Source organism: Suillus fuscotomentosus (assembly GCF_016647785.1).
Source record: "Suillus fuscotomentosus strain FC203 chromosome Unknown F5891scaffold_278, whole genome shotgun sequence".
Taxonomy (NCBI): domain Eukaryota; kingdom Fungi; phylum Basidiomycota; class Agaricomycetes; order Boletales; family Suillaceae; genus Suillus; species Suillus fuscotomentosus.
Window position 1 is genome coordinate 34,233 of NW_024539790.1, and position 12,593 is coordinate 46,825.

Below are 12,593 nucleotides of genomic sequence, written 5' to 3' on the forward strand. Positions count from 1 at the left end.
TCATGTCGGCTAATTTTTTGCGATATGAACGACTGAGAGACCGCTTGAGATTGTACGCGTGGAAAAAATAAGATTCTTACCATCCTCGTCTTCCAAGACGTGGTCCAAGCCAACCTTTTGACCTCGAGAATGCTTGGCACTTGCACCCCATACAACGGCACTGATCATGCAATCAGCTCCGCGAATTAGTAAGGCAATCTCAGCGTTTACACTCACTATTTCATTTGCTTGGCAATTTCCTTGTGGATAGCATTACAAAAATCCTCCACACTACATCTCCCTCTACGAAGGACGACTGGAGCGGAGTAGTCAGGTGATTGTCCACGAGGTTTGGTGTAAACGCGGACAAGCTCGAGAGCTTCCCACATTTTCTCTGTGAGTTCGTCGATATTGAGCCATTCTCTCGATGAGACTGGAACGCTGTGAGGAATTTTGTACCTGAACACCAGTAAGTGGTATTCTTCATGGAAGACAAAAAGCAACGAACAGAAGATCTAATTCCTCTATCGAGATGGCATCGATCTGCATACACAACCAACGTGAGTGGCATATAATTTCAACCAAGAGATAAACAACCTTATTCAAGACCTAAAATTTGAAACGTAAGGAATTAGCACAGGGTGAAATGCCATTCATGTTAGTCAACACGTACATAAAGTGCAGGAATATAGACTCTGCGAGGTATAAACATCCAATTATGCAGGTTTCTCATGAATTAACACACCTGTTCCCTTCAATGACGTCCACCAGGTCGTCCGCCGTCATGTTAGGCTGCCGAATAGTAACGTCCACATTGCTGAGCTTGTACTCGCTGAGAACTGCCTTGATCTCTTCTTGATCTATATTCGTCAGCGGGACAGTATTGGTGATCGCGATGCCGCCCTTGTCCTTCTTGCGAACCAAAATGGCTGGGGGCTTTTTATTCAAGCGAATACCAAAGCCCTCTAACTCGCTCTCGATGATCTTTTTGTCTCCTAACGGCTTGAGGACATCCAAAACAATAAAAATAAGGTTGCATGTTCGAGCGACTGGGGTATGCATTGCTCTCAACCTCGGCTTTCGCATGCGTTAAACTTGGAGGTCATACCGGCAATGACTGCATGATAAAGTGAGTGAGCTTGCTGCAAGCCCAGAAAAGCTGTACTTACCTTGTCGACCTCTACCTCTACCATCATTTGCTCCCTCGATAATTCCAGCTGAGACAAGAATAAGGGTATGATTACCAAAGAAAAGATACGTACGCACGCAAATCAAGGATTTGTATAGGTGCGCCGTGGACTTTCAAAGTACCAGGGACTGTCGTTAATGTTGTGAAATCAATCTCCGAGACTTCCGAGTGCGTTCCCGTGAGCTTCGACATAAGAGTGGACTAGATGTTCGTTGATGATGACTGGCGAGTGAGAATCAAACGCAAAGAACTCGCCTTTCCTACTGACGGAAATCCAACGAAACCGACAGATGCTACACCAGTCCTAGCGACATCAAAACCGATACCGGGTCCGCCTCCGCCTCCTCCTCCAGAGGGCGATATAAGCTCGCGTCGTAGTTTTGCAAGCTTAGCCTTGAGTTGACCCAGATGGTAGCTCGTGGCCTTATTCTTTTGGGCTACAAGCACGAAGTTCGTCGGCTGATAAGCCTACTTCATAAAGGATAAAAAACACACTTTTGGCCTGTTAGGAAAGTTAGTAGAGGTTCATGTCATCCCAAAAGATAAGACTAGCCATTTCATCTTCGATTTCCTGAATAATAGACACCCTCGTTAATCAGAAGTAGCAAGGATAAACAGTGATGCACACTTTGATCTTTTGTACTGTAGTCATTGCTGTGCTTCCTGATGGTTAGTGGTCAATAATGTTTATTGTAACCGTGTGGCGGACAAAAAAAGATATAATCGAAATAGGACTAGTCACATAGCTTTTGAGCCAGAGCAACCGTTGTTTTCAAGTTTCACGGCTCGTTCTTTATCATCTTCATCATCCTCCATCCACAGTTTCTGCGCTAGTACTGTCCATCCTCACAGTTTACCCAGAGCACTCTTTGGTTTGATTTTTGCCGGATTAGACCTTCTTTTAACGCCTCTCATTGTCTCAGAACCTGGTCAGGTTCTACATGCGGCTGGCTCGCTCTACGCTCATTCATATATCCACCAAATCCCCCTTGTCCTTCTTATTGTCTAACTTGCTCGTTGATCCCCACTATTATCTCTCAACACGATGAGCGGTGGACCAGCATGGAAACGAGAAATTGTTCCAGATCATAAGGTGAGCCACTCATCTATCCTAGGTTTTCTTGCATGTCAATAAGCTGTTTACCACCTTAGTTCGACTTCATCGACACCCGTGAGTTTACCGATAACGGGTTCCTCATGCGCCTAAAGTGAGTAACTCGTACGGACCTGTGGAACGCGCAGGCTGTGGATGCTTGCGTGGTACAGTGTGATGGCGGCTGTTCATTCACTGGTTCCAATCATTTCAAAATTGGACCGCTTATTGATGTTTCCTCAAAGATATCTCTGGCTTTATATCATCATCCTCAAATCATTTCTGGTCTACCTTTCCGATATCTTCACAGCTACGACCATGTTGACAACTTCAACATGGTCCAACCAGATCTTTAACAACTGTCAGCATCAAGATGGTTGTTTTTATATCCCATTTAATGTTGGGAAATGGCTGTTCGTAGGATGTATTATTTTTGGCTTTCTCCTGGTAGGATGCTGTCCTAGGCAAGAGAACGTATATCTGATCATCCGCAGCTGGCGTACGAAGCCCGGAAATCAAAGAAAATTATCGCCAGTCGTGATATCTCTTACGCATTCACGAACGTGATGGCTAACAACTATTACTCCCTCCGTATGTGATCCCTTTGTTTATGGCATCATCTAAAGCTCATAAACTGCGCAAGGCTCGTATGATCACTTCTGCTTCTTTGATCATATCAGTAATTCCACGAAGAAGAAAGATGACTTTGCGTTCTTCATCTTCTTTACGTTCAAGAGTAAGTCTCTCCGTCTTTCTTGAACAAATATATCTGAACCGATATCAGGTTGGAAGCGCCTGTTACTGTCTGATGGACCAAGACAAACGATCAACGCTTTGACACTCTATAGTATCTACCTGGCGAAGAACGACAAGGGATCTTGGTACGACATCAGCAAGTACTTCGCAGGAAACAGTCTGTCAACCTCCGCCCTGACTGTCTCCACGTTCTTCACCTTCGTCATTTTCGCTGGCTCGCTCTTACTGTTGATTATGGCTGGCATATTCTATATTCCTTTGTTGTGCTACATTCAAGGGAACCTCAAGGTCAGTTATATTTCCCTCTGCCAAGCACATCCACTCATGGGTTATATAGGAGTACGTATGCCACAAGGTCGACAAGGTAGCATCCATCACTTCGAGTTTTGGTTACGTATGGCTCATTGAATGATGATAGCGAATTGCAGAGGTCATCAAGCGTAGAAATAAGGAGCGACTCGCAAGGGCTGCTGCGCTAGCGAAGAAGGAGGCCATGGGTGACTTCTCCCACTTGAAAAACAAGAAGGGCGAGATGGTCGGGAAACCTTTACCACAGCCGACTCTTCCAAACCTCTCGGTTGACGATGACGACGACGCTGGATCTATCTCCAAGCGTGGGCCAGGTGGTGCCTACAACCAGGATTACTACTTTGACCAAAAAAGCATAGCACCAAGTTATCACACAAATCCCGCGAGTGCTGACTATACCGAGTATCCTCCAATGCCGGCTTACAACGCTGGGTATTCACACCAGACTGCGGGGACGTTCAACCAATATAGTTCGTCTACGGGGGGCTACGAGCCACAGCACCAAACGTACGAAGAAGACTACGGCAGCACGGTTCATCTTCAGGAAGGTGTTACTCTTGCATACCAAACTGATGATCAAGGGCCGTACGATTCATATGGGAGCTCTGGGGTGGGAGGGCGATATGTTGCAGACGCACATGATGTGTACCAAGGGAGAGCAAATGCAGGAGCACGTTTGCCATATAATGGTGCGAGCGGGCAGGCTTACGATGTGCAGGACTATCCTAGCCAGCAGTATACGCACGCACATAATTATGACTATACGGCAACGAACGGGGATGGATACCATTATCAAGGGTATGGTGGTGCACAAGGGTCACATGAGTATGGACATGCTTTGTAGTATAGTTACATAGTGCGACTTGGTCTTTTTTTTGCTTGTCTTCAAATAATTCCCTACTTGTTTTATCTACCTCTGAGTTTGCTTGGCTCGCGTGATTTCGGGCCGTTTTCCCCATTTAGTTATGTTGAACGCGGAGGCCGATGCTCCAGTTTGTCTGAATCGCTGACGCATGACTAATGTCACTTGTGAAATGGCTGCCACCCACTACATAGTACTGGTGCACCCACGATACGCGATCTAGGGGGTGACTATAAGTAAGTACACTCTCCTAGCCATAGATGCATACTCAGGCCTCGTTCGCCAGACCCTTGGACAGGAGACTGGCTGTGTAGCTGCGTGCTCTCCGTATAGCTACCAATATCCTGGTACCATGCCTTCCATAGCTACCAATATGAGAGAGCCGATCAGGCATCCTCAGGCAGGCGGCAGGCCCATGACTCAAATTCGGCTCGGGCCAGATAGATCTCACCTGTCAGCAATTCCAACGTAAATGTTCAGCGGTAAAGCGCAATAGTAATACTTGCTCAGTCAGGTTATCGTCTGCTATTTAAGAGTCTTGCCAGGACATGTCTTTCCCTACCTGCCACCCGGTGTAACGCTGGTCCATGTCGAGCTCTCCAACCACCGTTTCTTTTGCTCACCGAGATCATTCGGATGATATTCATGCCATGAAAACTGAACAAGTCAAGTCTACCGACGTCGAGGACACTCACGACAAAGACTACGATTGGGAACACCACCCTGCGAACCCCAGGAATTGGTCTCCCGCAAAAAAATGGACAACCACTACCCTTGTCAGTTTTTCCATCCACGAGTTCAGCTTACGATGACTTATGTCAGTATTAGGTCGCACTGTACACGTTTGTTACGCCCTTAGCAAGTTCTATTATGGCACCCGGTCTACTCGATATCGCCATCAAATTTGATATAACCGATCCAACAGTCATAGCGTTGACTCTCAGTATCTTCCTTCTGTCATTTGCCATTGGCCCTTTATTTGCAGCACCCTTGTCTGAAGTGTATGGCCGTGTATGGGTGCGTCATGTGCATCCATCAATGAGACCGGCATTTACCTGAATGGGTTCAAGGTACTCCACCTAGGAAACCTTTTCTTTATCTTCTTCAATCTCGGTTGTGCCTTGTCACCCAACACTGTATCCTTCATTGTTTTCCGCTTTCTAGGTACGTCTCAGAACATTTTAAGCTCCATCTTTTCTCATTCTCTGCAAAGCTGGATTAGCGGGCAGTCCACCCATAGCATGCGGCGGAGGCGTCGTCAGCGACCTCTTTGCGGAACGTGATCGAGCATCAGCTGTCGCACTGTACAGCATCGGACCCTTGATAGGTGGGTCGTATACGGTTTTATATTGCATGACGTTTACGCATCCTGCAAGGCCCTGCTGTCGGTCCCGTTATGGGAGGTTTCATCGCAGAATCAGTTGGTGTACAATATGTCTTCTATGTCGTTATCGCGATATCCGGCATTGCCGCGGTGATCGGTATTCCTCTCTTGAGAGAAACCTATGCACCACTTATCAGGCTTCGTCTGGATAACATGGCTCTGGATCCCGAAAAGACAACCGTGGGACATTCTACCCTCCAAGGCGAGATGAGCAAATGGGCCTACTTATGGCTCAACCTCAAGCGACCAGTCATACTGTTGACCCGGAGTTTTATATGTTTTATCCTGAGCTTGTATATGGCTCTGTAAGTTTAAATCTGATGTCATGCACACGCGGCTCACTGATGTCATCTATCCAGGTTATACGGTCAGTACCGCATTAAGTTATATTGAACATGAATTGAGATCATTTGTCAGGTATCTACTACTTGATGTTTTCTACTTTCCCCGGTAAGATCGTACCTGCCTACAGGGATCGTCATTAACAAATTTTTCTCAGACCTCTTTTCGAAGGTGTACCACTTCAGCACTGGAATTGCAGGTCTGACGTACCTCGGAACAGGCGTTGGATTTCTAGCCGCCTCTTTGTTCGGCGCCAGAGTTTCAGCAAAGATCTACATATACGTATGTCAACTTGCCTTCTACCTTGAACGTGCCAACTCACGCGTTGGTTATTATGCCTAGCTTGCTGCCAAAAATGGAGGGCAGGGTAAACCCGAGATGCGCATACCTGCTCTGATATTCGGCTCGTTGTTTGTCCCAGTGGGACTATTGTGAGATAGACGCATTTATCCCTGCTCCTATGGGGTCTGACATATGTTAGTTGGTATGGCTGGTCTGCCCAAGCCGAAGCCCAATTCATGATGCCCATCATTGGTACCGCTATCTTTGGATTCGGGTTGATGACAAGTTTGTGGGTGTGCTCCGGTGCATCAGTCTCTTTCACGTCTAATCTCTTGACATGAAGCCTCCCTATTCAACTTTATCTCGTGGATACGTTCACCTATGCTGCAAGCGCTACTGCAGCCGCGTCTGTTAGTCTTTCTTACATTGCCTCTAATCTCGTTGGCGTCCACTAAATACATCATCAGACGCTCCGTTCACTTCTTGGTTTCGTATTCCCTTTGTTTGGAGAACAGATGTTTGCGGCACTCGGCTATGGTGGAGGCAATTCCTTGCTTGCAGGCATTGCCATAGTCATTGGCATACCCTTTCCAGTGTGGATATACTTCGCCGGCGAACGTATGCGCACGAATAGTTCTTTGGCATGCTGATTTTTCCCTTCTTCTCACCATTATGAAAGTATGATAGTCCTCAACCCCTTCAGAAGCACCAAGTCACGATAGCCCCAATACGATTACATCCGCTTACTACTACACCATGGAGGAATTCATGGTTGTTAATAACAGTAGAATCATTGTCCACCTCCGAGTCATCTATGGACACTTGTCATGCAGAGATAGTGTATTTTTTCCTTCGTAGAACTACCTATTTGTGTTAATAAGTGCTTGCCGCTGCGCGGCTCGTCTTGTAAAAGGAAATTCTGTGAGTTTGCGTCTAGTGCCATAGCGGATTTTTTTGTGCATTAATATTCAATATGTTGTCCTCTATCCTTTGCTGAGATAATAGCATTCGAGTCTTTGCGCACGGTACACTGTGGGGTTGACATGGGTCGATCGACCCGGATTATACCCACACCCAACCCGCGGATGTCAAAATTTTCAGAGGCCTACCTGTACCCACCCAGCTTAGTTGCATGAAGATGATACAATTACGTCACTGAGCGCAGTCTCGCCGGGGATGAAGCTCATCTACCTGTGTATTATCATCTTTAATAGTTTACTGAATGGAAAGTAATGGGTAGACAGTGATAGCTCCTCGGGTATGATGAGTACGAGACCAAAGTTGAAAGCACGATGACTGGAGCTCCGACACAACTGCTAAAGTGCTGCAAAGGATACATAGAAGACGCCGATGGTAATGCTGAAAGAAATTGAGGAAACGAGGTGACGACGATAATCCATCTAGGAGGCTAAAGACACCTTCTCTGCTGCCTGTGACCACATATCCAACTGAGCCAGCATCTGAGACACTGTTTGGATAATCTGCGATCGCACACGGAGATCATCTGGGATGCCTTCCCAAAGCACACTAATTGACACTTCAACCTGCAAGACAGGATGAAGACCACTTTCACCGAGATGAAATCGAAGGGACTGACCTTCTCAGCAAGTTCCCGGAGTGACTCGTTGAGAGCCTTCCCGACGGCCTCAGCTGCAGCCGACAAGCGACCCAGAAGCACCTCTGCTCCACCATCAAAAACGACATGCCTATGTGTGTTAACGTAGTCACGGAACACAGTCTGCAACATGTCAGAAGAGGTCCTAAAATGATACGACTAACATATATACCTTCTGTCGCGCGACACTTCCTTTACCTCGCTGTCTGGTGGCTCGATTGTAGCCGTCTACCAGTTCGGTTTGGACATGAGGAGCAAGACAACGAGATATCTCCTTCTGCTCCCGTACAAGCGCTCCTTCTACGACTTCGATGATTTTCCCTAATGTGAGGTGTACCTCTTCTTGGGAATCGGAACTTCGTGCGCATGCGCGTTCTTTTAATTCAGCCACTGCGCTCACCTCTACATCTGCGAGCAGCTTCTTGACGCATTCCGTGACGGCGGATGATAATGGGGTGAACAGATCAGACTCGAAGATCGTTGACCAAGAAGAAGCAATATTCCGAGTGAATGGCGTCAGAAGCTCAACATTGAGGTCACGATGCCAAGACCCGTGGCGACGAAGTGCTGATATTGGGCAAAATCAGGGAGGGCGAGGGTGCGGACTGGAACACTCACTGGCTCGATAGGTATTCCAATACATGGACTCTGCAAACTTGTCGACACATTGAACTGCACCTTGCGCAGCCTGTGGAATGTCATCAGATGATGAGCTGATACAATGCAATAGTATTCACTTTGACTGCACCCACTCGGCACTTGTCTTCAAGGCCATCATGGAACAGACCCTGCAAGTCTGAGACACATCTTTCGACACATGCACCAAAATCCTACAATGAAATGTGAGCTGTACAGAGAGCAAAAGTCAATGCAAACGACCTTACTTTCACTAGCCGAGGTGTGATTCCTGTAGGTTCACCATAAGGATCCACTTTTAAGCGCGAGCTATTGTTCATTGTGGGATTGAATCCCTTCAGGCCTGGAATGTCAAAGTGATTAGCCTTCATCCCCACATCATACAGTATCGGACCCTGACCACCCTCTACTGATTCCCATTTTTCACGAAGGGCTTTGCTGTCTGCAACAATCGCATCACTGATACCATCAGTATACACCCGCACCGAGTTTGCAAACATTTTTAATTGCAGATGGTATTGTTTCGCAGCACGATGTTGATTACCAACGGCTAACCGGTGGCACCATTTCTGTAGAGCGGGAACCCCGGTGTCGGCAATGTTGGAGAAACATGATGGGTCTTCGTCAAGTTCCATTCGTCCTGTTATCCGGACATAATCACGGGACGAGCAAGTGAACACTTCAAGGTCAACCTCGTCATAATCTAAGTAAAAAATTTAGCAACATATTTTTGTTGAATTAGTATGAAACTTACTGCGCAGATTCTGAGTTGGATCAAAAGCCTCTGGGTCTCGCTCCTCGGCAGTGGCATCTGTATCATGTGAACTAACTTAGCTGATACTGCAAAGACGGCAAGTCATTACAAACCATCATTAAGTTTCAGCCCGACACGGAAATCTTCCTTTAAAGCATTGCGGGAAAACTTCAAGTTGTTGCCGTCAGAAATAGAATGAATAACGACAAGAGTCACAAGACAAACCTCCGAACGCTTTAGAGAACAAAATGTACTCTTGTCACGCCGCGCTTCCATCTCTTTCCTCATGAGGTCATCAAGGGCACCCTTGATGTTTATCTGTGCCTTCCGTGCGTCGTCGAGTTCTTCCCATGCAGCTTTGATAGATTTCTGGGCATCGTCGATCTTCGCTTCGAGAACCTTGACTGTAACCTCTTCTGGCTCATCTTTGATGCCGTCGTCATGCTGTGTGTCCTCCTTTTCCTGCTCCTCTTCAACTGATTTCTGCCCTCCACACGTGTCATCGACATACATGTCGCTATCACTAGTATCATCTTCTGAGTCATGTCCAAAGGTGCTGCTCTTTAGACGCTTAGCCGGCCCAGATTCCTTGCTGTGAGTATTCTTTCGCTTCTTGCCCATGCTCTGGGTCGCCTGATGTACTGTTGCAGTAAACTGTGGCATAAGCATTGTACCGTTCGCGAGTGCCGTCTTGCCTTCCTGGCATTGCTGTATGACGGCTTGGAGTCGTTTGAGCCGCCTGAGGATGACTATGAAATTCACATAAGTACATTATCCGAGTCACAGGAACAAAACATTCATACCTTCGGTCAGTGACTCTGTGTCAGCCTTTTTTAGTTTGAGCTCGGATGTTTCCTTCTTGCATGAAATGATGCATTTGTTGATTTTCTCTAGCGCAGGGTCGTCCTTGAGATCCAAGGTAGTGATGACCTCAGAACAAGATATATCGTCACACTTGGTAGCTGAGGTATATAGTTTTAGCAAGAATTCGATCAGATGCGCTCTAACAAACCGATGAAAGTGATGGTATGGGCATCATAGCTAACCAACAAATAAGAAATTCATCGCACGAGTGAAGAATAGATCACTCACTTGCCGTCTAAACAATGAATGACAATAGCCTGCATTTAGCTATCTTAGAGCAATCGTACTAGAAAGAACTTACCCACTGAGGATGATTGTTAGCCTATTCCCAAGGGGGTGAAGAAGACATACTCATCAGCTGTGTTCTGAAAGCTTCACCGAGAAGATCTATTTTCGAAAATATTGGAATTGTGGCACAGGTGTGGAGTTGAAACAGATACCTCGAGCGGTCTTGTCATCCACTGCACGGGTGATAGGTGCAAGAATCCAGATACAGTTGCACTTCTTCATGTAGTCCTTTGCGATGCGATTCCTTGCAGGATTAACATCGGCGACACCAGGTAAATCAACTAAGATAGCACCGGTGGAAAGAGCCCGGGCATTGCACTGTATATTCACTTGACGAATCAGAGGCCATAGAGCTGTGTCGTGGTCTTCCTTTTCCTCGGCGCTGATGACTAAGTTATCAGAAGCACTGGTCTTTTTACTCTTCCGAGGTTTGTTCTTTTTACCCCGTCGTTTCTGGCCTGTAGAAGAATCAACATATCTCGCAATTTTTTGGGCAAAGCTACTTGAATCGTCCGCTGATATCTTCCTTGTAGTGCCCAAGATGCGGACAATATCTGCACAGAGGATCCAAGTCAGCATAATCTATAGTGACAAGCTTAGAGATGTGCACTTGTATTGTAGGCCAATATCTGATCAGCGGTCATATCAACAAGTTGAGGTAGAGTTATTGATGGGTATACAGCGTGAACCTGAGCACGAATGATATACTAAGACACCAAAAAACCTCGTAACCCTTACCTTGTACCATGCAACCTCTGAATCACCATGTAGGTCAGTAGTACGTTTTAGATCGTTACCTTCGGCCTTAATGTCATTGAGTAGAGCAATGAGCTCCTCTCTCCATTCGGCCTCAGAAAGGAATAAGACATCTGCATTGATTGTGGGTGCAGTGTGATATGAAATCTGAGTGACCACTGAGGTACAGGCTGCAAATTGCTAGTGATCAAAATCTTACGTAGTCAAAGAACTCAACTTTACCTCTCATGCCGCTCGTGGGAACAACGTCGACTACAGAAAAAGATCAAAATAGATATGAGAGGGGCATACACCATTCCGAGCCAAAGTGACCACTTACCATCTAACAGTGCGTTTATGGTTGATGATTTCCCAGCTCCAGTTGCTACAGGATACAGGCTTCAGTCAAAACACATGTTGGAAGAAATGAACACGCACCACCACAGACAGCTATCATCATAGTTGGACTAACTTGATTGAGGAGACTGTGATGGTTTTCATTTCTGACCTCACACGAGGTACAGGATAACATACCTGTCTATTTCACGAAGCCAAACATCCTTACGGAGCTTGCTACTACCAAGTTCAAGTTTTTCAATACCAATTTTTAGTGTCTTCACCATCCCAAGTCCTTCATGAAGTGCGTGTTCAGGGGTATATGTAATTTCATCGGCAAACTCATAGAGGTGATATAATGTCGGCTCGATCACAGACTCCACTTTGATATTAGAAGCTACCAGTGAGCCTGAGAGTGGTGTATCGTCGTGTCCTGAGTCAGAGAATGATAGTTCTTCAGTAGGTTCTATTTTGACGAGTGGACGAGGTGCCACTGACTGCTCATCATGGGGTTAACTTAAGTTGAAGCATGAAACCATAATATTGTGAACTCACTGATCGCGATACGCTTCCCATTTTCTTTGAATTTGGGCGCGTGAATAAACAGATTTGTACGTCCAACAGCTAATAGACGTGCGCGTGAAGCTTTGAAACCTTGAGCGGAGTTTGGTCTCGCGTGACACTTCGCGTTCGTGACAAAGTTAAGGCTAACCCACTTCATTGAAGTACTTAGTACAAAGGTCCAGCTGTGCTTCATATTGGTTTGAGATTGTTGCGGTGGTCAATGATCGCCATTTCAAGTGCAACATCTGTTTCAACTTACAGTAAACCATTCCTTATATCCAGGTGGTCTAGAGCATGATGCCAAGTACTACACGAACTTGCAGGAACGTGCAAGATTGAGCGTAGTGAGTCTCGTCATATGGTTTGGCTGTCGTATACGAGCGGGAAAATAGGGTCACAAGAAAACGGGGGTCGTTGGAGTATGACGTTCGTGGGTAGCCGTCTATATCCGTGTACACGTTCGATGATTTGACTAGGACCTCCACGATGTGCCATGGTTGATGGCCCATATTCAAGTTCTAGTCCTCGGGCGGCCTCCATATCCTACCAATCTATGAGCTTGATGGGAGATACTTTCATTTGCATGCAAAAGAAAAGCAGAAGCG

The 12,593-nt window shown here is 46.3% G+C and overlaps 4 protein-coding genes across 4 annotated transcripts; 2 read left to right on the forward strand and 2 right to left on the reverse strand.

Moving 5' to 3' along the window:
* Positions 1–9: 9 nt before the first annotated feature.
* Positions 10–1,820, reverse strand: F5891DRAFT_1167390 (P-loop containing nucleoside triphosphate hydrolase protein; the record flags this gene model as incomplete). The annotated part of the gene is made up of 11 exons (XM_041365448.1): positions 10–32; positions 81–160; positions 217–438; positions 488–588; positions 653–674; positions 725–1,028; positions 1,149–1,196; positions 1,246–1,369; positions 1,424–1,605; positions 1,718–1,739; positions 1,797–1,820. 11 exons carry the CDS (start codon positions 1,818–1,820, stop codon positions 10–12), a joined length of 1,152 nt encoding a protein of 383 aa, XP_041216572.1.
* A 393-nt stretch (positions 1,821–2,213) lies between these two features.
* F5891DRAFT_1201144 (uncharacterized protein) lies at positions 2,214–4,170 on the forward strand (the record flags this gene model as incomplete). The annotated part of the gene is made up of 8 exons (XM_041368869.1): positions 2,214–2,261; positions 2,321–2,376; positions 2,435–2,708; positions 2,756–2,852; positions 2,905–2,997; positions 3,046–3,305; positions 3,355–3,381; positions 3,436–4,170. The coding sequence occupies 8 exons, from the start codon at positions 2,214–2,216 to the stop codon at positions 4,168–4,170; spliced, it is 1,590 nt and encodes a 529-aa protein (XP_041216573.1).
* Positions 4,171–4,355: 185 nt separating this feature from the next.
* F5891DRAFT_1083874 (multidrug resistance protein 4) lies at positions 4,356–7,182 on the forward strand. The gene is made up of 13 exons (XM_041363449.1): positions 4,356–4,424; positions 4,475–4,964; positions 5,017–5,205; positions 5,259–5,352; positions 5,402–5,515; positions 5,565–5,877; positions 5,932–5,939; positions 5,990–6,022; positions 6,072–6,196; positions 6,257–6,345; positions 6,396–6,485; positions 6,540–6,606; positions 6,664–7,182. The coding sequence occupies exons 2-13, from the start codon at positions 4,776–4,778 to the stop codon at positions 6,844–6,846; spliced, it is 1,494 nt and encodes a 497-aa protein (XP_041216574.1). The 5' UTR covers positions 4,356–4,424; positions 4,475–4,775; the 3' UTR covers positions 6,847–7,182.
* Positions 7,183–7,374: 192 nt separating this feature from the next.
* On the reverse strand, positions 7,375–12,081 carry F5891DRAFT_1120509 (uncharacterized protein). Its single transcript, XM_041363839.1, has 20 exons — positions 11,980–12,081; positions 11,623–11,921; positions 11,527–11,573; positions 11,429–11,473; positions 11,332–11,361; positions 11,092–11,279; positions 10,964–11,042; positions 10,506–10,907; positions 10,413–10,452; positions 10,214–10,242; positions 10,005–10,163; positions 9,427–9,950; positions 9,315–9,369; positions 9,202–9,258; positions 8,696–9,150; positions 8,549–8,641; positions 8,430–8,499; positions 7,984–8,378; positions 7,794–7,934; positions 7,375–7,740 (listed from the first exon to the last, which is right to left on the reverse strand). The coding sequence occupies exons 1-20, from the start codon at positions 11,998–12,000 to the stop codon at positions 7,597–7,599; spliced, it is 3,273 nt and encodes a 1,090-aa protein (XP_041216575.1). The 5' UTR covers positions 12,001–12,081; the 3' UTR covers positions 7,375–7,596.
* Positions 12,082–12,593: the final 512 nt, after the last annotated feature.